Below are 23381 nucleotides of genomic sequence, written 5' to 3'. Positions count from 1 at the left end.
GGGCGCTGCGCGCCACAAGGAGGTCGGGACTCGGGACAGGAGGTCGGGAAAGAAGGTCTTCTGGCTGTAGGTGAGTAAATGGGTTTTTCTTTTCTTTTTCAGGTGGTGCTTATTGGGGTCATATCTGCTACGGATTGTGCATATTGGGGTCATATCTGCTACGGATTGTGCATATTGGGGTCATATCTGCTACGGATTGTGCATATTGGGGTCATTTCTGCTACCGATTGTGCATATTGGGGTCATTTCTGCTACCGATTGTGCATATTGGGGTCATTTCTGCTACCGATTGTGCATATTGGGGTCATTTCTGCTACGGATTGTGCATATTGGGGTCATTTCTGCTACCGATTGTGCATATTGGGGTCATATCTGCTACCGATTGTGCATATTGGGGTCATATCTGCTACCAATTGTGCATATTGGGGTCATATCTGCTACCGATTGTGCATATTGGGGTCATATCTGCTACCGATTGTGCATATTGGGACCATATCTGCCACCGATTGTGCATATTGGGACCATATCTGCCACCGATTGTGCATATTGGGACCATATCTGCCACCGATTGTGCATATTGGGGCCATATCTGCCACCGATTGTGCATATTGGGGCCATATCTGCCACCGATTGTGCATATTGGGGCCATATCTGCCACCGATTGTGCATATTGGGGCCATATCTGCCACCGATTGTGCATATTGGGGCCATATCTGCCACCGATTGTGCATATTGGGGCCATATCTGCCACCGATTGTGCATATTGGGGCCATATCTGCCACCGATTGTGCATATTGGGGCCATATCTGCCACCGATTGTGCATATTGGGGCCATATCTGCTACCGATTGTGCATATTGGGGTCATATCTGCTACCGATTGTGCATATTGGGGTCATATCTGCTACCGATTGTGCATATTGGGGTCATATCTGCTACCGATTGTGCATATTGGGGTCATATCTGCTACCGATTGTGCATATTGGGGTCATATTTGCTACCGATTGTGCATATTGGGGTCATATCTGCTACCGATTGTGCATATTGGGGTCATATCTGCTACCGATTGTGCATATTGGGGTCATATCTGCCACCGATTGTGCATATTGGGACCATATCTGCCACCGATTGTGCATATTGGGACCATATCTGCCACCGATTGTGCATATTGGGACCATATCTGCCACCGATTGTGCATATTGGGGCCATATCTGCCACCGATTGTGCATATTGGGGCCATATCTGCCACCGATTGTGCATATTGGGGCCATATCTGCCACCGATTGTGCATATTGGGACCATATCTGCCACCGATTGTGCATATTGGGGCCATATCTGCCACCGATTGTGCATATTGGGGCCATATCTGCCACCGATTGTGCATATTGGGGCCATATCTGCCACCGATTGTGCATATTGGGGCCATATCTGCCACCGATTGTGCATATTGGGGCCATATCTGCCACCGATTGTGCATATTGGGGCCATATCTGCCACCGATTGTGCATATTGGGGCCATATCTGCCACCGATTGTGCATATTGGGGCCATATCTGCCACCGATTGTGCATATTGGGGCCATATCTGCCACCGATTGTGCATATTGGGGTCATATCTGCTACCGATTGTGCATATTGGGGTCATATCTGCTACCGATTGTGCATATTGGGGTCATATCTGCTACCGATTGTGCATATTGGGGCCATATCTGCTACCGATTGTGCATATTGGGGCCATATCTGATAACGATTGTGCATATTGGGGTCATTGGACGTGTTTTTTGTTAAAATCTGCTCACATTACGTGTATTTTCTTGAGAAAACCTGCACAATTATGTGAATTTTCTGGGAAAAGGGTCACCAAAACTTGGGCCCTCTGTCTTTGCGTTGCACTTTTAAAGGGAACCCGAGGTGAGAATAATATTGAGGCTGCCATATTTATCTCCCTTTAAGCAATACCAGTTGCCTGGCTGCCGTGCTGGTCCTCTGCCTCTTATTCTTTCAACCATAGACCCTGAACAAGCATGCAGCAGGTCAGGGGTTTCTGACAATATTGTCAGAACTGACAAGATTAGCTGCATGGCTTGTTTCTGGTGTAATTCAGTTCACTACTACAGCCAAATAGATCAGCAGGGCTGCCAGGCAACTAGTATTGTTTAAAAGGAAATAAATATGGCAGCCACCATATCACTCTCACCCTGGGTTCACTTTAAATTACAGTTAGCCCTGCCCTCATCCGGTCATGACCACGCCCATTTTTTCGCCGCGGCGCGCTTCGCGCGCCGCAGGTTGTAGCCACACCCATTTTTTGCCGCGCGCCGCAGGTCGTCAGCTCCCCCGGAAATTGGTCCAGCACCTGCATAGCACCCCCTAAAAAAATTTCCTGGAGCCGCCACTGCACATACGAGACACACACAGTGATATTTGAGAAGTGAAATGACATTACATTTATTGGATTTACAGAAAGTGTGCACTAATTGTTTAAACAAAATGAGGCAGGGACATAAATTGGGGCACCACAAAAAAGAAATGAAATCAATATTTAGTAGATCCTCCTTGTGCAATAATTACAGCCTCTAAACCCTTCCTGTAGGTTCCAATGAAAGTCTAGATGCTGGTTGAAAGTATTTTGGACCATTCCTCTTCACAAAATATCTCTAGTTCATTCCGGTTTTATAGTTTCCGAGCGCGCACAGCTCTCTTTAACTCACACCACAGATTTTCAATTAAATTCAGGCCTGGGGACTGAAATGTCCATTCCAGAAAGTTGTACTTGTTCCTCTGCATGAATGCCTTAGTGGATTTTGAGCAGTGTTTAGGGTCATTGTCTTGTTGAAAGATCCAGCCCTGGAGCAGCTTCAGCTTTGTCACTGATTCCTGGACATTGGTCTCCAGAATCTGCGGATACTGAGTGGAATCCATGCGTCCCTCAACTTCGACAAGATTCCCAGTCCCTGCACTGCCCACACAGCCCCAACAGCATGATGGAACCACCACCATATTTTACTGTAGGTAGCAGGTGTTTTTCTTGGAATGCTGTGTTCTTTTTCCTCCATGCATAACCCCATTGTTATGCCGAAATAACTAAATTCTAGTATCATCAATACCCAGCACCGTATTCCAAAATGAAGCTGGTTTGTCCAAATGTGCTTTAGCATAACTCAAGCAACTCTGTTTGTGCTGTGGGTAGAGAAAAGCCTTCTTCTGCATCACTCTCACATACAGCATCTCCTTGTGTAAAGTGTGCCGAATGGTTGAATCATGCACAGTGACTCCATCTGCAGCCAGATGATGTTGTAGGTCTATGGTGCTGGCCTGTGGGTTGACTCTGACTGTTCTCACCATTCATCGCTTCTGTCTATCTGAGATTTTTCTTGGTCTGCCACTTCAAGCCTTAACTTGAACTGAGCCTGTGGTCTTCCATTTCTTCAATATGTTCCTAACTGTAGAAACAGACAGCTGAAATCTCTGAGAAAGCCTTCTGTATTCTTCCCCTAAACCATGATGGTGAACAATCTTTGTCTTCAGGTCATTTGAGAGTTGTTTTGAGACCCCCATGTTGCTACTCTTCAGATAAAATTGAAAAAGAGGAGGGAAACTTACAATTGACCCCCTTAAATATTCTTTCTCATAATTGGATTCACATGTGTATGTAGGTCAGGGGTCACGGGGCTTACCGAGCCAATTTGAGTTCCAATATTAGTTCTAAAGGTGTTAGAGTCCATAAAATGACAACAGTGCCCAAATGTATGCACCTGCCTGACTTTATTTAAACAATTATTGCACACTTTATGTAAATCCAATAAACTTCACTTCACTTCTCAAATGTAGTGGGATGTGGGTGTCAAAAACACCCTCTAGTGAAAAGATACAGGAGACAAAAGTGGGAGCCCAATAGTGTAGTATGTCAAAAACAATGGAAAGTAATAAAAGTAAGACACTACTCACAAAGGTGGGTTGCAGAGGGGCAACCGATCACAGGAAGTAGGTGGAGACAACAAACCCGACTCCACTCGGGGTGGTCCCTAGGGACCTGGATGTGGTCGCTCTCCTTGGTAAAAGAAAGGGGACAGATGTCCGCCGTGGTCGAAGCCACCCCTCAGACGGGTGAGGTAAGGGGGTATGATTGCACAATAAGAGTATAAGAGGCACCATGGTGTAATAAAAGCATCTAAAAGCAGTTTAAAAACGGGAAATAAATTTGAGGTAGCTTACCTCAGTGACGAAAAAATCTTTGTATTTAACAAAGGTTTTTATTAGTAGCACACGCAACGCGTTTCGCGGGTCAGAGCCCGCTTCCTCAGGCCAATAACAGTGCCTACATCAGTAAAAAAAGGCTCCTTAGCATACCAGAATCTTACAATATACATATATACAACATAACGTTATCACATGAATTGCATATTTACATACTTTCATATCCACTTATGCACACCTAGAATGGTGGTTCATATATATTATAATTAATCGGGAGTATTGACAACTGATACAGTTATTAGTATTCAGGAGGCGTGCATAAATAAAAATGCTGCAAATGTATGCATCTAGAAATCATTATAAAAAATGAATAAGTAGTGAAAATAATGGAATTGCTGCAAATCAATGTATATAAAAATCCTAGGGAAATGATAGGAAATGTCATTAAAAATAAAATTGCTGCAAGTCTATATGTATAAAAATCTAGGGGGATTGATAGGAGTTGTCATTAAATTATTTACATACATGAATCAATTGGTGATAAAAAATGTGGTACTAAAAAGTCTTGGCCAGCTCTATACAAAGAGGGAAGTTAGGGAGAAAGGAACACACAGCAGACAGTGCTAGACTCTATGGTCTGCGCTTATCTGCAAATTAAAAAGAGCCGGTCACAAAGTGAGATACAAAAACACATAATGTGCATCATCTAAATATCCAGCAGCAGGGGGAGCGCTTGTAGGCAGACAATGATGAAGAGCAGGTTAAGTTTCACTTAACCTTCATCTCTTGCTGGGCTAAATAGATTATGAATGTAATTGGCAGCTGCAGGATTACACGCTCGCCGAGGGTGAGTAGGGGTGCGGCTTGTTCGTGATGCCGAAAACTGAGAAATAATATTTTTTTTTCCATTATTTTCTTATTTTTCCCATTAAAACAAATTTAGAAAAAAAATTCTTAGCAAAATGTACTACCCACAGAAAGCCTAATTGGTGGTGAAAAAAACGAGGTATAGATAATTTTCTTGTGATAAGTAGTAATAAAGTTATTAAGGAAAAAAGGGAGGAGCACTGACAGGTGAAAATTGCTCTGGTCTGTTAGGGTAAAGACCCTTGGGGGTGAACTGATAAAAGAGAATCTGCAACAACAACAAAAAACTCCTCCTGGGGGATATTTACCCCGGGAGTGGAAGCCTCTGGATCATAATGAGGCTTCCTCGTCCTCTACACCCTCCGGGATCCAGCACTGGCAGTTTTCGAAATACAGCTGACAAGCCTGTCGGCTGTGGCATAGGGGCAGTAGCACCTGCAATATTTACCTTCCTGGTTCCAGCACAGGCGCAGTAACGGCTTTCTGATGGGCTCCGGCAGAAAAATCTGGTCCACTCTTTAGTGCCTGAGCAGTAGAGCGGACCCTATCGGGCCTAGTTTATTACCATCGGAGCCCATCCGAAAGCCGCAATACCCGCACTGGAGCTGGGAAGGTAAATATTTACATTGCTGCTGTTTGGGGGCTGCAAGCGCTGGATTCAAGAGGGTGAAGAGGACGAGGGAAGACTCATTAGGACCCAAAGGCTTCTCACTCCTTGAGGCAAGTATCCAACAGGGGGTGTGTTTTGTCTTACAGGTTCTCTTTGACATGTTATGTATAAATTATAATCTATAGGGAAAATGTGTGTGTGTTTGTGTCAGATTACTGTTATTGTTGGAGTCATAATAGATCATTAAGGAAGGCATTTATTTCCTTTGTATTCATTAAAGAATGTTTGCCTATAGACTGTATAGTCAATGTATGTAGAAGTGGTGATATGTTTCACTGAAAATACTTAATATCACTTTGGAATCCTTGTATAGAAAAGAAAAACTAGAGCGAGAATCCGTTCTTAGAACAAAAGCAATGCGGCAGAGAGAAGAACAGCGGGAAATGAAGAAGTATAGGTATACTGTTCTGAGAACCAGATTTCCTGATGGGTATATACTGCAAGGTGAGAATTTGTTTTTTTCTTACACAGTAAAAGTAGAAACATGTAGATATTTACAGTTGTGCTCATAAGTTTATATACCCTTGCAGAATTTATGATTTTTCCTTGCAAAAGAAGGGAGATGTTAGGATGTTGAGATTCATATGTTTGCTCCACCTACAGTGACATAAGAGTACTGCATTCTAAAAACTGCATTCTGGTTGTTTAAAGAGACTCCGTAACAAAAATTGCATCCTGTTTTTTATCATCCTACAAGTTCCAAAAGCTATTCTAATGTGTTCTAGCTTACTGCAGCACTTTCTACTATAACAGTCTCTGTAATAAATCAATGTATCTTTCCCCTGTCAGACTTGTCGGCCTGTGCCTGGAAGGCTGCCAAGTTCTTCAGTGTTGTGGTTCTGCTATGAAGGGGGACTTCCAGGTCCCTCTCTGCACACTGCCTGTGTATTATTTAGATTAGAGCAGCTTCTCTCTTCTCTCTTATCTTTTACAAGCTAGATAAATCTTCCTCTGAGCTGGCTGGGCTTTCACATACTGAGTAATTACAGACAAGGGCAAAGCTGTTTGCAGGAAGAAAAGAGCAACCTGAAACTTCAGTGCATGAGAGCAGAAGGGGGAAAGAAACACACAAATAATCGCTTGAGATTCAAAAGGAAGGGTGTATACAGCCTGCTTGTGTATGGATGTATTTTCTATGTGTGGATATACTGTACATCAACCTGCTTCCTGTTTTGGTGGCCATTTTGTTTGTTTATAAACAAACTTTTTAAAACTGTTTTTAACCACTTTTAATGCGGCGAGGAGCGGCGAAATTGTGACAGAGGGTAATAGGAGATGTCCCCTAACGCATTGGTATGTTTACTTTTGTGCGATTTTAACAATACAGATTCTCTTTAAAGGGACACTTAAAGTGGACCCAAATTAAAAATACAAGATTTCAGAAATTAATTCTATTTTCTAAATTATATTAATAAATAGCATCCTTTTTTTCAGCTGCATGATGACAAATATAAAATATTTTACATTTATTGGAGGAACCCCTCCCTTCCTTTCAAAATGCTGGGATTTTTCCGGCAAACTGGTGGAGTATATGGTGTCCGGCAATGGAGGAATTGCTAATGGCTGCCCCCAGTATAACCCTTAGCTATGAAAAGAGAAGGGTGAAAAGCATGCACTGAAATGATCATAGGTTTGAAGGAGTGTTTATTTATCTTTGTATGTGTCAGAGTGGTGCAACTAAATATTTTTAATTAAAAAAATGTTTGGTTTGGGTCCGCTTTAAGCCAGAAAAAAAAGTTTTACTCACCTGGGGCTTCTACCAGCCCCCTGCAGCAGTCCTGTGCCCTCGCAGCCACTCACTAATTGTTACGGTGGTGCTCTGTTGACCACTCCACTGAGGTGAGAGAACCCTTAGAGTGCAGAGTCTAAGTGCCCACGGGTGTTCACAAGAGCGCCCCGCAAGGGACGATGGACTTTCAGCTGCCTATTGTTCACCAGGTTGCACTCCAGAGTTCCCTAACAGTGGATAGGAAAACAGGGGACACCCCGATGTGGAGGTGAGTCTTGAAGTGTCTCTGAGTGACAGATAACAGGAGGCCGTAGTAGTTAAACAATCCGGGTCAGGGGCAGGCGGCACAGGTTTAGAGCATTTAGACAATCCGGGTCAAAGGCAGGCAGCAAGGTTCAGAACGTTTAGACAATCCGGGTCAGAGGCAGGCAGCAAGGTTCAGAACGTTTAGACAATCCGGGTCAGAGGCAGGCAGCAACGGGTCAAAACGGTTAAACAATCCGGGTCGGGGCTGGCAGCAGACAGGGAGGTCCAGAAACAAGACGAGGTCAAACCAGAGGAGTGGAGATCAAGAGTAGTCAGGACAATCCGGGTCAGCAGCAGAAGATCAATAATATAACAACAGGGCTGGCAAACAGACACACTAGCTGACAGACAGATCAGCGCAGAGTGCTGTGAGCAGCTGCCTTTTATACTGCAGGGGGGCCGGCTCTGGAATTGGATTTGGCACCATGCATGCGTCATCACGTACGCCTGCCGCCGCGCACACGTACAACATGCCAGACGCCGCTTCCACCCACTTCCGCACGCGTCTCCTGGCAACAGAGACCAAACCATCGCCAGGGACGCATGCGTACACACAGACGCTTCCGCCCAGAGCCCGACCTGGAAGTGCAATCCGCGGCAAACCACGGAGCTCCGATTCCCCTGCAGCAATCCGGCCAAGCTGCACGGAGGATTGTTCAAGGACCCCCCGACCAGGTGAGATCATTGCCGCATGACCCTGACATTGCCCCCCCCCCCTTTAAGGGCAGTATCCGAATGACCTCTGGTCTGGGTTTCTCGGGATGATTTCTGTGAAATGCTCTGACCAACCTGGGAGAATGCACATTTTGACTGGGTTCCCACGAATTCTCCTCTACACCAAACCCCTTCCATTTGACCAAATACTGCAGCATTCCCGACCGGAGCCTGGAATCCAAAATTCTTTCTACTTCAAATTCCTCAGCTCCATCTACCAGAATTGGTTGTGGAGGGTTACTGGACGAGCGCCCAAAGGTGTCTGGAACATATTTTTTGAGACAGGAGACATAAAAGATTGGATGTATCTTCAAGGAACCAGGCAAGGTAAGTTTGAAAGCCACCTCATTGATTTTCTTTTCAACTGGAAATGGACCAATATACCTTGGCCCCAGTTTCTTGGAAGGACAGAGTAGCTTCAAGTTAGTTGTAGCCAACCAGACAATATCACCTGGCAATAACTCTGGACCCTTCCTTCTCTTCTTGTCAGCTTGTTCTTTCATCGTTTGTGGAGTCTGCTGTAAAACCTCTCTCACCAACTTGAAATTTTCATTTAATTGAGAAATCCTGCCCTGTACTTCAGGAACTGAAGTCTCTTCCAGTACCCCAGGAATATTGGTAGGATGGAATCCATAGTTTAGAAAAAATGGTGTCTGACCCGTAGAAGAATGTACAGCGTTATTAAAAGAAAATTCTGCCATTGGTAGTAATGTTACCCAGTCATCCTGTGCTGATAAGGAAAAACATTGAAGATACTCAGGGTCGGACTGGGACACTAAGGGCCCACCAAGGAAGTTTCAGCCTGGGGCCCCCCCCCCTGATCCCCTCCTCCTCGCCACCCCCCCCCCCCATTTTGGGCTCACATACACATGTACTCTAGAAATTTTGCATGAGTTTATGGTAGGGAAAAGATTGTGAGCACTTCTGAGGACAGTCTCCAATAGGGATATGTCCACATGCGGCGCGCGCAGCGCGCCGCAGCGAAAGTAAATGGGTGTCACCACGCACTGGAACATCGGCGTGGTCACGATGAGTCATGGGCAGACTTTAAAAAAAAAAAAAAACACAACATAAGTAGCGGTGTTATTCACAGAGATTAGGTCCGACCAGATACATTTTAGATAAAATATTCAAGTAGTTACATGCCTCATGATAATTCATCAAGTAGTCAAATCGCAGCAGATTTTCCGACAAAATGCAATCAGGTTGGCGGCTGATACCCCCACAAAATGCAATCAGATTGGCGGCAGATACCCCCCAAAATGCAATCAGGTTGGTGCAAGATACCCCCCCCAAAAGTGGGCAACAGTGACCAGAAAATCGTAATGTGGGCAGCAGACACCTGAAAATCTCAATGTGGGCAGCAGTGACCAGAAAATCGTACTGTGGGCAGCAGACACCAGAAAATCGTAATGTGGGCAGCAGACACCTGAAAATCGCAATGTGGGCAGCAGTCACCAGAAAAGCGTAATGTGGGCAGCAGACACCTGAAAATCGTAATGTGGGCAGCAGACACCAGAAAATCGCAATGTAGGCAGCAGTGACCAGAAAATCGTAATGTGGGCAGCAGTCACCAGAAAATCATAATGTGGGCAGCAGACACCTGAAAATCGTAATGTGGGCAGCAGACACCTGAAAATCGTAATGTGGGCAGCAGACACCTGAAAATCACAATGTGGGCAGCAGACACCTGAAAATCGTAATGTGGGCAGCAGACACCTGAAAATCGTAATGTGGGCAGCAGACACCTGAAAATCGTAATGTGGGCAGCGGTCACCAGAAAATCATAATGTGGGCAGCAGACACCTGAAAATCGTAATGTGGGCAGCAGACACCTGAAAATCACAATGTGGGCAGCAGACACCTGAAAATCGTAATGTGGGCAGCAGTCACCAGAAAATCATAATGTGGGCAGCAGACACCTGAAAATCGTAATGTGGGCAGCAGTGACCAGAAAATCGTAATGTGGGGAGCAGACACCTGAAAATCGTAATGTGGGCAGCAGTGACCAGAAAATCGTAATGTGGGCAGCAGACACCTGAAAATCGTAATGTGGGCAGCAGTCACCAGAAAATCGTAATGTGTGGAGCAGACACCTGAAAATCGTAATGTGGGCAGCAGTGACCAGAAAATCGTAATGTGGGCAGCAGTGACCAGAAACCCCCCTCCCTCACCTAGGGCCCCCCCTCCAGAATTGCAGCCAGCGGCAAATAATCACTTACCAGCATGACGGAGATGAGATCCGTAGCTCTGCGTGCCGCTGGCTGGTCTGCTCTCTGCTTCCTGAACTGACTGTCCAATCACGCTCTCGCAGTACTTCCTGCGAGAGCGTGATTGGACAGTCAGTTCAGGAACCAGAGCAGACCAGCCAGCGGCACGCAGAGCTACGGATCTCATCTCCGTAACTCATGCCGTTAAGTGATTCTTCCCCGCTGGCTGCAATTCTGGAGAGGGGGGGGAGCGCGGAAGGGGGGCCCCTAGGTGAGGGAGGGGGGGAGGCTTCCGCCCCTCCCCGCCGATCTGTGCACAATGTCCCCCCTTCCTGCGCTTAGCCCCCCTCCTTTTTAGCACTGGGGCCCCCAGGAGGCGAGACGGCCGGGGCCCACCGATGGGACCATCGGTGGTTCGGTGGGCCTGTCCGAGGCTGAAGATACTGCTCTAGAACTTGATCAACTCTCTCCGTCTGGCCATTAGATTCAGGATGGTACCCCGAGGATAATGAGACCTTAACCCCCAATTGTGAACAGAGCTCCTTCCTGAACTTGGATGTAAACTGTACTCCACGGTTTTAAACAATATCAGAGGGTAATCCATGCAACTTGATAATTTCTTGCAAAAAGGTCTGGGCAGTAAGGACTGCAGAAGGAATTTTCTTCATTGGTATAAAATGTGCCATCTTAGAAAATCTATCAACTACCACTAAGATTGTGGTAAATCCTTGAGATGGAGGAAGTTCCACAATGAAGTCCATTGAGATTATGTCCCAGGGGCGGGAGGGTATGGGAAGTGGTGACAGCAAACCCCATGGACGGAGTCTAGGTGTCTTGGATCTAGCACAGGTAGCACAGGAGTCCACAAATAATTTACAATCTTTAGACATTGTTGGCCACCAAAACGTCCTTTGAAGGAGATCAAGAGTTTTCTTAACTACTTCCCAACCGCCGTATAGACAAATGGCGGCCGGGAAGTAGACGCCGCAAGGACCGCCGTATTGACAAAATGCGGCGGTCCTTGTTTGGGCATGGGCGGAGCGATCGCGTCATCCGTGACGCGATCCTCCGCCTGTCGCCGCTCACTCGCCGCAACATCCCGCCGGCCATACGGAAGCGCCGGCGGGATGTTAACCCGACGATCGCCGCATACAAAGTGTATTATACACTTTGTAATGTTTACAAAGTGTATTATACAGGCTGCCTCCTGCCCTGGTGGTCCCAGTGTCCGAGGGACCACCAGGGCAGGCTGCAGCCACCCTAGTCTGCACCAAGCACACTGATTTTCTCCCCCCCCCGCCCCAGATCGCCCACAGCACCCATCAGACCCCCCTACCCACCCCCCAGACCCCTGTTTGCACCCAATCACCCCCCTAATCACCCATCAATCACTCCCTGTCACTATCTGTCAACGCTATTTTTTTTTATACCCCCCCCCTGCCCCCTGCTCCCTCCTGATCACCCCCCCACCCCTCAGATTCTCCCCAGACCCCTCCCCCCCCATGTACTGTATGCATCTATCCCCCCTGATCACCTGTCAATCACCCCCTGTCACTGCCACCCATCAATCAGCCCCTAACCTGCCCCTTGCGGGCAATCTGATCACCCCCCCACACCAATAGATCGCCCGCAGATCCGACATCAGATCACCTCCCAAATCCATTGTTTACATCTATTCTCTCCTCTAAACACCCACTAATTACCCATCAATCACCCATCAATCACCCCCTATCACCACCTGTCACTTTTACCTATCAGATCAGACCCTAATCTGCCCCTTGCGGGCACCCAATCACCCGCCCACACGCTCAGATTGCCCTCAGACCCCCCCTTATCAATTCACCAGTGCATTCATTACATCTGTTCTTCCCTGTAATAACCCACTGATCACCTGTCAATCACCTGCCAATCACCTATCACCCATCAATCACCCCCTGTCACCCCCTGTCACTGCCACCCATCAATCAGCCCCTAACCTGCCCCTTGCGGGCAATCTGATCACCCACCCACACCATTAGATCGCCCGCAAACCCGCCGTCAGATTACCTCCCAAATGTATTGTTTACATCTGTTATCTTCTCTAAACACCCACTAATTACCCATCAATCACCCATCAATCACCCCCTATCACTGTTACCTATCAGATCAGACCCTAATCTGCCCCTTGCGGGCACCCAATCACCCGCCTACACGCTCAGATTACCCTCAGACCCCCCCTTATCAATTCGCCAGGGCATTATTTACATCTATCCTTCCCTGTAATAACCCACTGATCACCTGTCAATCACCTGCCAATCACCTATCACCCATCAATCACCCCCTGTCACCCCCTGTCACTGCCACCCAACAATCAGCCCCTAACCTGCCCCTTGCGGGCAATCTGATTACCCACCCACACCAATAGATCGCCCGCAGATCCGACATCAGATCACCACCCAAGCGCAGCGTTTACATCTATTCTCTCCTCTAAACACCCACTAATTACCCATCAATCACCCATCAATCACCCCCTATCACCACCTGTCACTGTTACCCATCAGATCAGACCCTAATCTGCCCCTTGCGGGCACCCAATCACCCGCCTACACGCTCAGATTGCCCTCAGACCCCCCCTTATCAATTCGCCAGTGCAATATTTACATCTGTTCTCCCCTGTAATAACCCACTGATTACCTGTCAATCACCTATCAATCACCCATCAATCACCCCCTGTCACTGCCACCCATCAATCACCCCCTGTCACTGCCACCCATCAATCACCCGCTGTCACTGCCACCCATCAATCAGCCCCTAACCTGCCCCTTGCGGGCAATCTGATCACCCACCCACACCAATAGATCGCCCGCAGATCCGACGTCCGATCACCTCCCAAGTGCAGTGTTTACATCTGTTCTCTACCCTAAACACCCACTAATTACCCATCAATCACCCCCTGTCACTGCTACCTATCAGATTAGACCCCTATCTGCCCCTAGGGCACTCAATCACCCGCCCACACCCTCAGAATGCCCTCAGACCCCAGCCCTGATCACCTCGCCAGTGCATTGCTTGCATCTATTCCCCCCTCTAATCACACCTTGAGACACCCATCAATCACCTCCTGTCACCCCCTAGCACACCTACCCATCAGATCAGGCCCTAATTTGCCCCGTGTGGGCTCCTGATCACTCGGCCAAACCCTCAGATCCCCCTCAGACCCCCTTCCGATCACCTCCCCAGTGCATTGATTGCATCTATTTTCCCCTCTAACCACCCCCTGAGACACCCATCAATCACCTCCTGTCACCCCCCTAGCACTCCTATCCATCAGATCAGGCCCAATACAACCTGTCATCTAAAAGGCCACCCTGCTTATGACCGGTTCCACAAAATTCGCCCCCTCATAGACCACCTGTCATCAAAATTTGCAGATGCTTATACCCCTGAACAGTCATTTTGAGACATTTGGTTTCCAGACTACTCACGGTTTTGGGCCCGTAAAATGCCAGGGCGGTATAGGAACCCCACAAGTGTCCCCATTTTAGAAAAAAAGACACCCCAAGGTATTCTGTTAGGTGTATGACGAGTTCATAGAAGATTTTATTTTTTGTCAAAAGTTAGCGGAAATTGATTTTTATTGGTTTTTTTCCACAAAGTGTCACTTTCCGCTAACTTTTGACAAAAAATAAAATCTTCTATGAACTCGTCATACACCTAACAGAATACCTTGGGGTGTCTTCTTTCTAAAATGGGGTCACTTGTGGGGTTCCTATACTGCCCTGGCATTTTAGGGGCCCTAAACCGCGAGGAGTAGTCTAGAAAACGCCTCAAAATGACCTGTGAATAGGACGTTGGGCCCCTTAGCGCACCTAGGCTGCAAAAAAGTGTCACACATGTGGTATCTCCGTACTCAGGAGAAGTAGTATAATGTGTTTTGGGGTGTATTTTTACACATACCCATGCTGGGTGGGAGAAATCTCTCTGTAAATGGACAATTGTGTGTAAAAAAAAATCAAAAGATTGTCATTTACAGAGATATTTCTTCCACCCAGCATGGGTATGTGTAAAAATACACCCCAAAACACATTCTACTACTTCTCCTGAGTACGGCGGTACCACATGTGTGGCACTTTTTTACACCCTAAGTGCGCTAAGGGGCCCAAAGTCCAATGAGTACCTTTAGGATTTCACAGGTCATTTTGCGACATTTGCTTTCAAGACTACTCCTCACGGTTTAGGGCCCCTAAAATGCCAGGGCAGTATAGGAACCCCACAAATGACCCCATTTTAGAAAGAAGACACCCCAAGGTATTCTGTTAGGACTATGGTGAGTTCATAGAAGATTTTATTTTTTGTCACAAGTTAGCGGAAAATGACACTTTGTGAAAAAAAACAATACAAATCAATTTCCGCTAACTTGTGACAAAAAAATAAAATCTTCTATGAACTCACCATACTCCTAACGGAATACCTTGGGGTGTCTTCTTTCTAAAATGGGGTCATTTGTGGGGTTCCTATACTGCCCTGGCATTTTAGGGGCCCTAAACCGTGAGGAGTCGTCTTGAAAGCAAATGTCGCAAAATGACCTGTGAAATCCTAAAAGTACTCATTGGACTTTGGGCCCCTTAGCGCGGTTAGGGTGCAAAAAAGTGCCACACATGTGGTATCGCCGTACTCAGGAGAAGTAGTATAATGTGTTTTGGGGTGTATTTTTACACATACCCATGCTGAGTGGGAGAAATCTTTCTGTAAATGGACAATTGTGTGTAAAAAAAATTAACAAATTGTCATTTACAGAGATATTTCTCCCACCCAGCATGGGTATGTGTAAAAATACACCCCAAAACACATTATACTACTTCTCCTGAGTACGGCAATACCACATGTGTAGCACTTTTTTGCAGCCTAACTGCGCTAAGGGGTCCAAAGTCCAATGAGCACCTTTAGGCTTTACAGGGGTGCTTACAATTTAGCACCCCCCAAAATGTCAGGACAGTAAACACACCCCACAAATGACCCCATTTTGGAAAGTAGACCCTTCAAGGTATTCAGAGAGGGGCATGGTGAGTCCGTGGCAGATTTCATTTTTTTTGTCGCAAGTTAGAAGAAATGGAAACTTTTTTTTTTTTCTCACAAAGTGTCATTTTCCGCTTACTTGTGACAAAAAATAATATCTTCTATGAACTCACTATGCCTCTCAGTGAATACTTTGGGATGTCTTCTTTCCAAAATGGGGTCATTTGGGGGGTATTTATACTATCCTGGAATTCTAGCCCCTCATGAAACATGACAGGGGGTCAGAAAAGTCAGAGATGCTTGAAAATGGGAAAATTCACTTTTTGCACCATAGTTTGTAAACGCTATAACTTTTACCCAAACCAATAAATATACACTGAATGGTTTTTTTTTTTTATCCAAAACATGTTTGTCCACATTTTTCGCGCTGCATGTATACAGAAATTTTACTTTATTTGAAAAATGTCAGCACAGAAAGTTAAAAAAATCATTTTTTTGCCAAAATTCATGTCTTTTTTGATGAATATAATAAAAAGTAAAAATCGCAGGAGCAATCAAATAGCACCAAAAGAAAGCTTTATTAGTGACAAGAAAAGGAGCCAAAATTCATTTAGGTGGTAGGTTGTATGAGCGAGCAATAAACCGTGAAAGCTGCAGTGGTCTGAATGGAAAAAAAGTGGCCGGTCCTTAAGGGGTAGAAAGCCCTAGGTCCTCAAGTGGTTAAAGCCAAAGTGACCTGCCAGCTTGGAGTCATGATTCCACTGAAGTATTGATGTTCGGAGTGTTTCCGGTACAATGATCTGATGATCTTTATAAAAAATTCCGTTTTTACATTGAAATTGATCTTTCCACTCTGAAGGCAAAACAGTAGATGCTTGACGGATCTGGTCTATAACTTCAGGTAAGGATAAGAGGAAATTATGATCTGGTAAAATTGTGTCCGGAGACTCAAGAGTTGCTTCTTCGGATTCTGTGGAATACATTCTGGACAAGGCATCAGGTTTCACATTCTTTGACCCTGGTCGATATGTTACATGGAAATCGAAGCGTGAAAAGAACAATGCCCATCTTGCTTGTCTAGGTCTGAGTCTCTTAGCTTTTCTGAGGTATTCTAGGTTCTTATGATCCGTGAAGATTAGAATTGGATGATGTGCCCCTTCCAGAAGATATCTCCATTCTTCCAGGGCTGACTTAATTGCTAACAGTTCCTTGTCACCAATATCATAATTCTTTTCTGAAGAATTAAGTTTTCTTGAGAAAAAAGCAATAGGATGTAGAAGTGCCTTTGGACCAAAACGCTAAGAGATGATGGCCCCATTAGCCCTATCAGAAGCATCCACTTCAACCACGAAGGGTAAGGAAGGATCAGCATGCCTAAGAATTGGAGTAGACGTGAATAGTTGCTTAAGTTCCTCGAAAGCCCTCTGAGCCTCTATTGTCCATTGAAAATGGTGATGCTGCCTGGTCAATTGAGTGATGGGTAGAACTACTGTGGAGAAATTTTTAATAAACTTTTGGTAAAAATTGGCAAATCCTAGAAATCGTTGAACACTCTTTTTATCGGTTGGGACTGGCCAATCAAGGATTGCTGAGACCTTCTTTTGATCCATAGAAACTCCTTGGGAAGAAATCTGCATTCCCAAAAATTGAATCTTTTCGTTGTGAAATTCACATTTCTCTGGTTTGGCATACAACCCATGAGTACGCAGTCTTCCCAGAATCTTTTTAACGTGCACCTGATGTTCTTCCAGAGATGAAGAGAACACAAGAATGTCGTCCAAGTAGACTACCATAAAATCATCGAGGAAATCTCTAAAGATGTCGTTAACAAAATGCTGGAAGGTTGCCGGAGCATTGCACAATCCGAACGGCATGACTAAATATTCAAAATGACCGAAGCTGGAGCGGAATGCTGTCTTCCATTCGTCACCTTCTCGTATACGGACCAGATTATACGCCCCTCTCAAATCCAGTTTAGAAAAAATGTTGGCAGAACGTACTCTTTGAAAAAGATCCGTGATAAGTGGCAAAGGATATGTATTTTTAACGGTGACTTTATTTAATTCCCGGTAATCCACACAAGGCCTCAGTGATCCGTCCTTTTTTTCTACAAACAATATGCTTGCCCCGGCTGGAGAGGTAGAGGCTCGGATAAACCCTTTTTTTAAATTGTCGTCTATATACTCCTTAAGTACCGCTAATTCAGCTTCAGAGAGAGAGTAGAGGTGACCAAACGGAATTTCTGACCCGGGCCGAAGTTCAATTGGGCAGTCATAAATCCGATGTGGGGGTAGTTTATCAGCACCTTTCTTATCAAAAACGTCCATGAACTCATGATACACAGGATACACAGAAGGAATACAGTTTAATTTCTTAGCTTCTGAACATAATAGTTGGCCACAAGAGAGAAGACAGGATGATTTGTAGTATTCAGAAGTAAATGAGACGTCCTAAGTTCTCTAGTCCACGCTGGGATTATGGGCCTGTAACCAGGGCATTCCAAGGATAATTGGGAATAATGGGGAATTGATTAAGTTGAAGCTGAGGTATTCTTGATGGTGAGTATTGGTAGTAACCAGAAGGGGAACAGTTTCATGAGTGATTGGACCGGAATTAATATCGGATCCATCTGCAAGCTGAATGGAGAGACTCTGTTCCTTTTGACGGAGAGGAAGGTGGAGACTCCTGGCAAGGGTGATATCCAAAAAACCTGAGCAAGCTCCAGAGTCCAGAATAGCTTTAATCTCGCTGATTCCGTCTGGGCCCTGAAGAAACAAAAGCAAAGGAACATGAGTGGAAATAGGGAATTTCATAAGGTCCCCATCAAATCCTGATATTGGGTTCTTACCCTCTGGTCTCACGGGACAAGCATGTCGAAAATGTCCGGGGGCTCCACAGTAGAGACATAAACGAGAGGTAAGGCGTCGTTGACGTTCCTCAGCTGAGAGTGAAGGTCGAGCCAGACCTAATTGCATGGGTTCCACTTCATCTTCCCCTGTAGCTGAAGCTCCTGAAGATGCTGGAGGACCTGAGCTAGGGATAGGATAAGTCCAGGAAGAAGAAGCACCTCAAGCTCTTTCCAGACGCCTTTCCCGAAGACGTCGATCAATCTGAATTGATAGAGCAATAAGTTCTTTAGGAGTAGCAGAAACACCGACCCGAGCCAGTTTGTCCTTTAACTGATCAGAGAGTCCTTTACGAAACTGGAATCGGAGAGCTGCAACGCTCCATTGCGTGTCAGTCTGCCAACGGCGAAACTCTGTGACATATTCTTCGACCGGACGTCTTCCTTGTCGAAGTGCTTGGATAGCAGTTTCAGCAGTAGCTGCCTTGCCTGGGTCGTCGTAGAGCTCTCCTAAGGCTTCAAAAAGAGTAGCCACAGTTTGAACAGACTCATGACCCTGATCCATCATCTGTAAGGCCCATGCTTGTGGCTCCCCCTGTAGCAAAGAGATTATGGCCCCAACCTTGGAAGCCTCTGAAGCATATGTTCTTGGCTGAAGTGAGAAATATAGTTGACAGGCACTTTTGAAGAGTCGGAATTTACTCCTGTCACCAGAGAACCGATCTGGTAGTGGCATTTTAGGCTCCGGCTGAGGAGTAGTTACTGTAACGCTAGGAGGAGGGCCTTGTATAGGTGAAGTGGCAAATCCTTGCACTTGAGTTTGTAACTGCTGATAGCCTTGCTCGATCTTTTGGACGGACAGTGTCAAATTAGTGATCTGCTGGCAAAGTTGGTCGATAGGAGACATCCCTCCAGACAGAGGCGTCCATAGTGGCTGATCTGTACTGTTACGGTGGTGCTCTGTTGACCACTCCACTGAGGTGAGAGAACCCTTAGAGTGCAGAGTTTAAGTGCCCACGGGTGTTCACCAGAGCGCCCCGCAAGGGACGATGGATTTTCAGCTGCCTATTGTTCACCAGGTTGCACTCCACAGTTCCCTAACAGTGGATAGGAGAACAGGGGACACCCCGATGTGGAGGTGAGTCTTGAAGTGTCTCTGAGTGACAGATAACAGGAGGACGTAGTAGTTAAACAATCCGGGTCAGGGTCAGGCGGCACAGGTTCAGAACGTTTAGACAATCCGGGTCAGAGGCAGGCAGCAAGGTTCAGAACGTTTAGACAATCCGGGTCAGAGGCAGGCAGCAAAGGGTCAAAACGATTAAACAATCCGGGTCGGGGCTGGCAGCAGACAGGGAGGTCCAGAAACAAGCCGATGTCAAACCAGAGGAGTGGAGAACAAGAGTAGTCAGGACAATCCGGGTCGGCAGCAGAAGATCAATAATATAACAACAGGGCTGGCAAACAGACACACTAGCTGACAGACAGATCAGCGCAGAGTGCTGTGAGCAGCTGCCTTTTATACTGCAGGGGGGCCGGCTCTGGAATTGGATTTGGTGCCATGCATGCGTCATCATGTACATCTGCCGCCGCGCACGCGTACAACATGCCAGACGCCACTTCCGCACGTGTCTCCTGGCAACAGAGACCAAACCATCGCCAGGGACGCATGCGTACATACAGACGCTCCCACCCAGAGCGGAAGTGCGACCCGCGGCAACCACGGAGCTCCGATTCCCCTGCAGCAATCCGGCCAGGCTGCACGGAGGATCGTTCAAGGACCCCCCCGTCCAGGTGAGATCATTGCCGCATGACCCTGACACTAATCCTCTGGTCCCCCGCTGCCAGCTAGTTTCGTTTTTGCCAACTGGCCCGACAGGACTGGCCGCACGTTGCTTTCTCCGCATTCCCGACTGCATTTAGAAGATACGTGTTGCCGCGTTACCAACGCATAGATATGCAGCAATGCGTATTTTTGTACGCGTCGCGGCTCGCAATAGCGCTAATTGCAGTCGGTTGAACTCATTTTTTTTTGGCTTAAGTGTCCCTTTAACGTTGTGTCTCAATAAAGTTTTGTTGTTCCTCTCACCATGAGGCTGTGTTAACAGGGCCCTTGCCGAGCATGGCTTAGTGAAGTGAAGCATGTTTATTCTGTAAATTACCGAACGTCTACCGCATGCGGAAAATCTTAGTGAATTTAGTTTAAAAATAAAGTGTACAATACTGAATGCGGTATTTTACTGACCTAAATTATTTTACTGAACTACCCTTGATGATATGAGGCCATGGTTTCTAAAATGACATCCCATCCAGCCAAATTCAGGCTTAGCTCAGAACTGTCCATCTTCCCCTCTCCCGGCATTTTTTTACTCAATAACCCAACCAATGATCAGAAAGGGAGGAAAATTTAAAACATATATCTATATATCTATATCTATATATATATATATATATATATTTATATATATTTATATTTGTTTGCGACACATTTCAAAAGAGAGCACCCCTGCTTTATATATATATATATATATATATATATATATATATAGATAGATAGATAGATAGATAGATAGATAGATAGATAGATAGATACAGTGGTGTGAAAAACTATTTGCCCCCTTCCTGATTTCTTATTCTTTTGCATGTTTGTCACACATAAATGTTTCTGCTCATCAAAAACTGTTAACTATTAGTCAAAGATAACATAATTGAACACAAAATGCAGTTTTAAATGATGTTTTTTTTATTATTTAGTGAGAAAAAAACCCTCCAAATCTACATTGCCCTGTGTGAAAAAGTGATTGCCCCCCTTGTTAAAAAATAACTTAACTGTGGTTTATCACACCTGAGTTCAATTTCTGTAGTCACCCCCAGGCCTGATTACTGCCACACCTGTTTCAATCAAGAAATCACTTAAATAGGAGCTATCTGACACAGAGAAGTAGACCAAAAGCACCTCAAAAGGTAGACATCATGCCAAGATCCAAAGAAATTCGGGAACAAATGAGAACAAAAGTAATTGAGATCTATCAGTCTGGTAAAGGTTATAAAGCCATTTCTAAAGGTTTGGGACTCCAGCGAACCACAGTGAGAGCCATTATCCACAAATGACAAAAACATGGAGCAGTGATGAACCTTCCCAGGAGTGGCCGGCCGACCAATATTACCCCAAGAGCGCAGAGAAAACTCATCCGAGAGGCTGCAAAAGACCCCAGGACAACATCTAAAGAACTGCAGGCCTCACTTGCCTCAATTAAGGTCAGTGTTCACGACTCCACCATAAGAAAGAGACTGGGCAAAAAAAACGGCCTGCATGGCAGATATCCAAGGCGAAAACCACTTTGAAGCAAAAGGAACAATAATTTTGCTAAAAAACATCTCAATGATTGCCAAGACTTTTGGCAAAATACCTTGTGGACCGACGAGACAAAAGTTGAACTTTTTGGAAGGTGCGTGTCCCGTTACATCTAGCGTAGAAGTAACCCAGCATTTCAGCAAAAGAACATCATACCAACAGTAAAATATGGTGGTGGTAGTGTGATGGTCTGGGGTTATTTTGCTGCTTCAGGACCTGGAAGGCTTGCTGTGATAGATGGAACCATGAATTCTACTGTCTACCAAAAAATCCTGAAGGAGAATGTCCGGCCATCTGTTAGTCAACTTAAGCTGAAGCGATCTTGGGTGCTGCAGCAGGACAATGACTCAAAACACACCAGCAAATCCACCTCTGAATGGCTGAAGAAAAACAAAATGAAGACTTTAGAGTGTCCTAGTCAAAGTCCTGACCTGAATCCTATTGAGATGTTGTGGCATGACCTTAAAAAGGCGGTTCATGCTAGAAAACCCTCAAATAAAGCTGAATTACAACAATTCTGCAAAGATGAGTGGGCCAAAATTCCTCCAGAGCGCTGTAAAAGACTTGTTGCAAGTTATCGCAAGCCAGTGGCGTAGCTAGGGCATTTGACACCCGGTGCTAGGTATTGAAAGACACCCCCCCACCCACGGAACACCACCTGCGGCGCGCGAAGCGCGTTGCGTCGAAAAATGGGCGTGGCTATGACCGGATGGGGCGGAGCTAATTTAAAAGTGCACCGAAGTTTTAGTCAACCTTTCTCCAGAAAATTCACATCATTGCGCAGCTTTTCTCCAGAAAATACACAAAATGTCAGAAGCTTTCAACATAAAATACACGTAATGCGAGAAAATTTCACCAGACATTACACGTTATGTGAGCAGATTTCACAAGAAAATACATTCAATCATGTCGGCAGATTTGACCAGAAAAAAATCATTCAATCTTGCGGCACATTTGACCAGAACATACACAATGTCAGCACCAGATTTCACCACAAAATACACAATATCGGTAGTTAAACTGACCACAAAATACACAATGACGGTAGTTAAACTGACCACAAAATACACAATGTCGGCAGTTAATCTGACCACAAAATACACAATGTCGGTAGCAGATCTGACCACAAAATACACAATATCGGTAGTTAATCTGACCACAAAATACACAATGTCGGTAGCAGATTTGAGTGTTGTCAAGCTGATAGCCTGGTGGGTAGGTGGTGAAGGGTGAGCAGCCTGATTGCCTAGTGGGTAGGTGGGTAGCAGTGGTGGGTAGGGGGGCAGCAGTGGTGGGTAGGTGGGCAGCCTGCTGGGTAGCCTGGTGGGTAGGTGAGCAGCCTGGTGGGTAGGTGGGCAGCAGTGGTGGGTAGGTGGGTAGCATGGTGGGTAGGTGGGTAGCCTGCTGGGTAGCCTGGTGGGTAGGGGGGCAGCAGCGGTGGGTAGGTGGGTAGCCTGGTGGGGAGGTGGGCAGCCTGCTGGGTAGCAGTGGTGGGTAGGT

The 23381-nt window shown here is 45.8% G+C and overlaps 1 protein-coding gene across 2 annotated transcripts in view; it reads left to right on the top strand.

Moving 5' to 3' along the window:
* UBXN6 (UBX domain protein 6) overlaps positions 1-23381 on the top strand; it is a 510086-nt gene that overhangs the window by 261777 nt on the left and 224928 nt on the right. For both annotated transcript variants that reach the window (XM_068233834.1, XM_068233835.1), the window contains exon 8: positions 6044-6174. In XM_068233834.1, the coding sequence (XP_068089935.1) occupies positions 6044-6174 (131 nt within the window). The remainder of the gene's footprint in view (positions 1-6043; positions 6175-23381) is intronic.

This window comes from Hyperolius riggenbachi, chromosome 1, assembly GCF_040937935.1.
Source record: "Hyperolius riggenbachi isolate aHypRig1 chromosome 1, aHypRig1.pri, whole genome shotgun sequence".
Classification (NCBI taxonomy): Eukaryota; Metazoa; Chordata; class Amphibia; order Anura; family Hyperoliidae; genus Hyperolius; species Hyperolius riggenbachi.
Note: the sequence above shows the minus strand (reverse complement) of the source record. Positions and strands in the feature narration are given on the sequence as shown.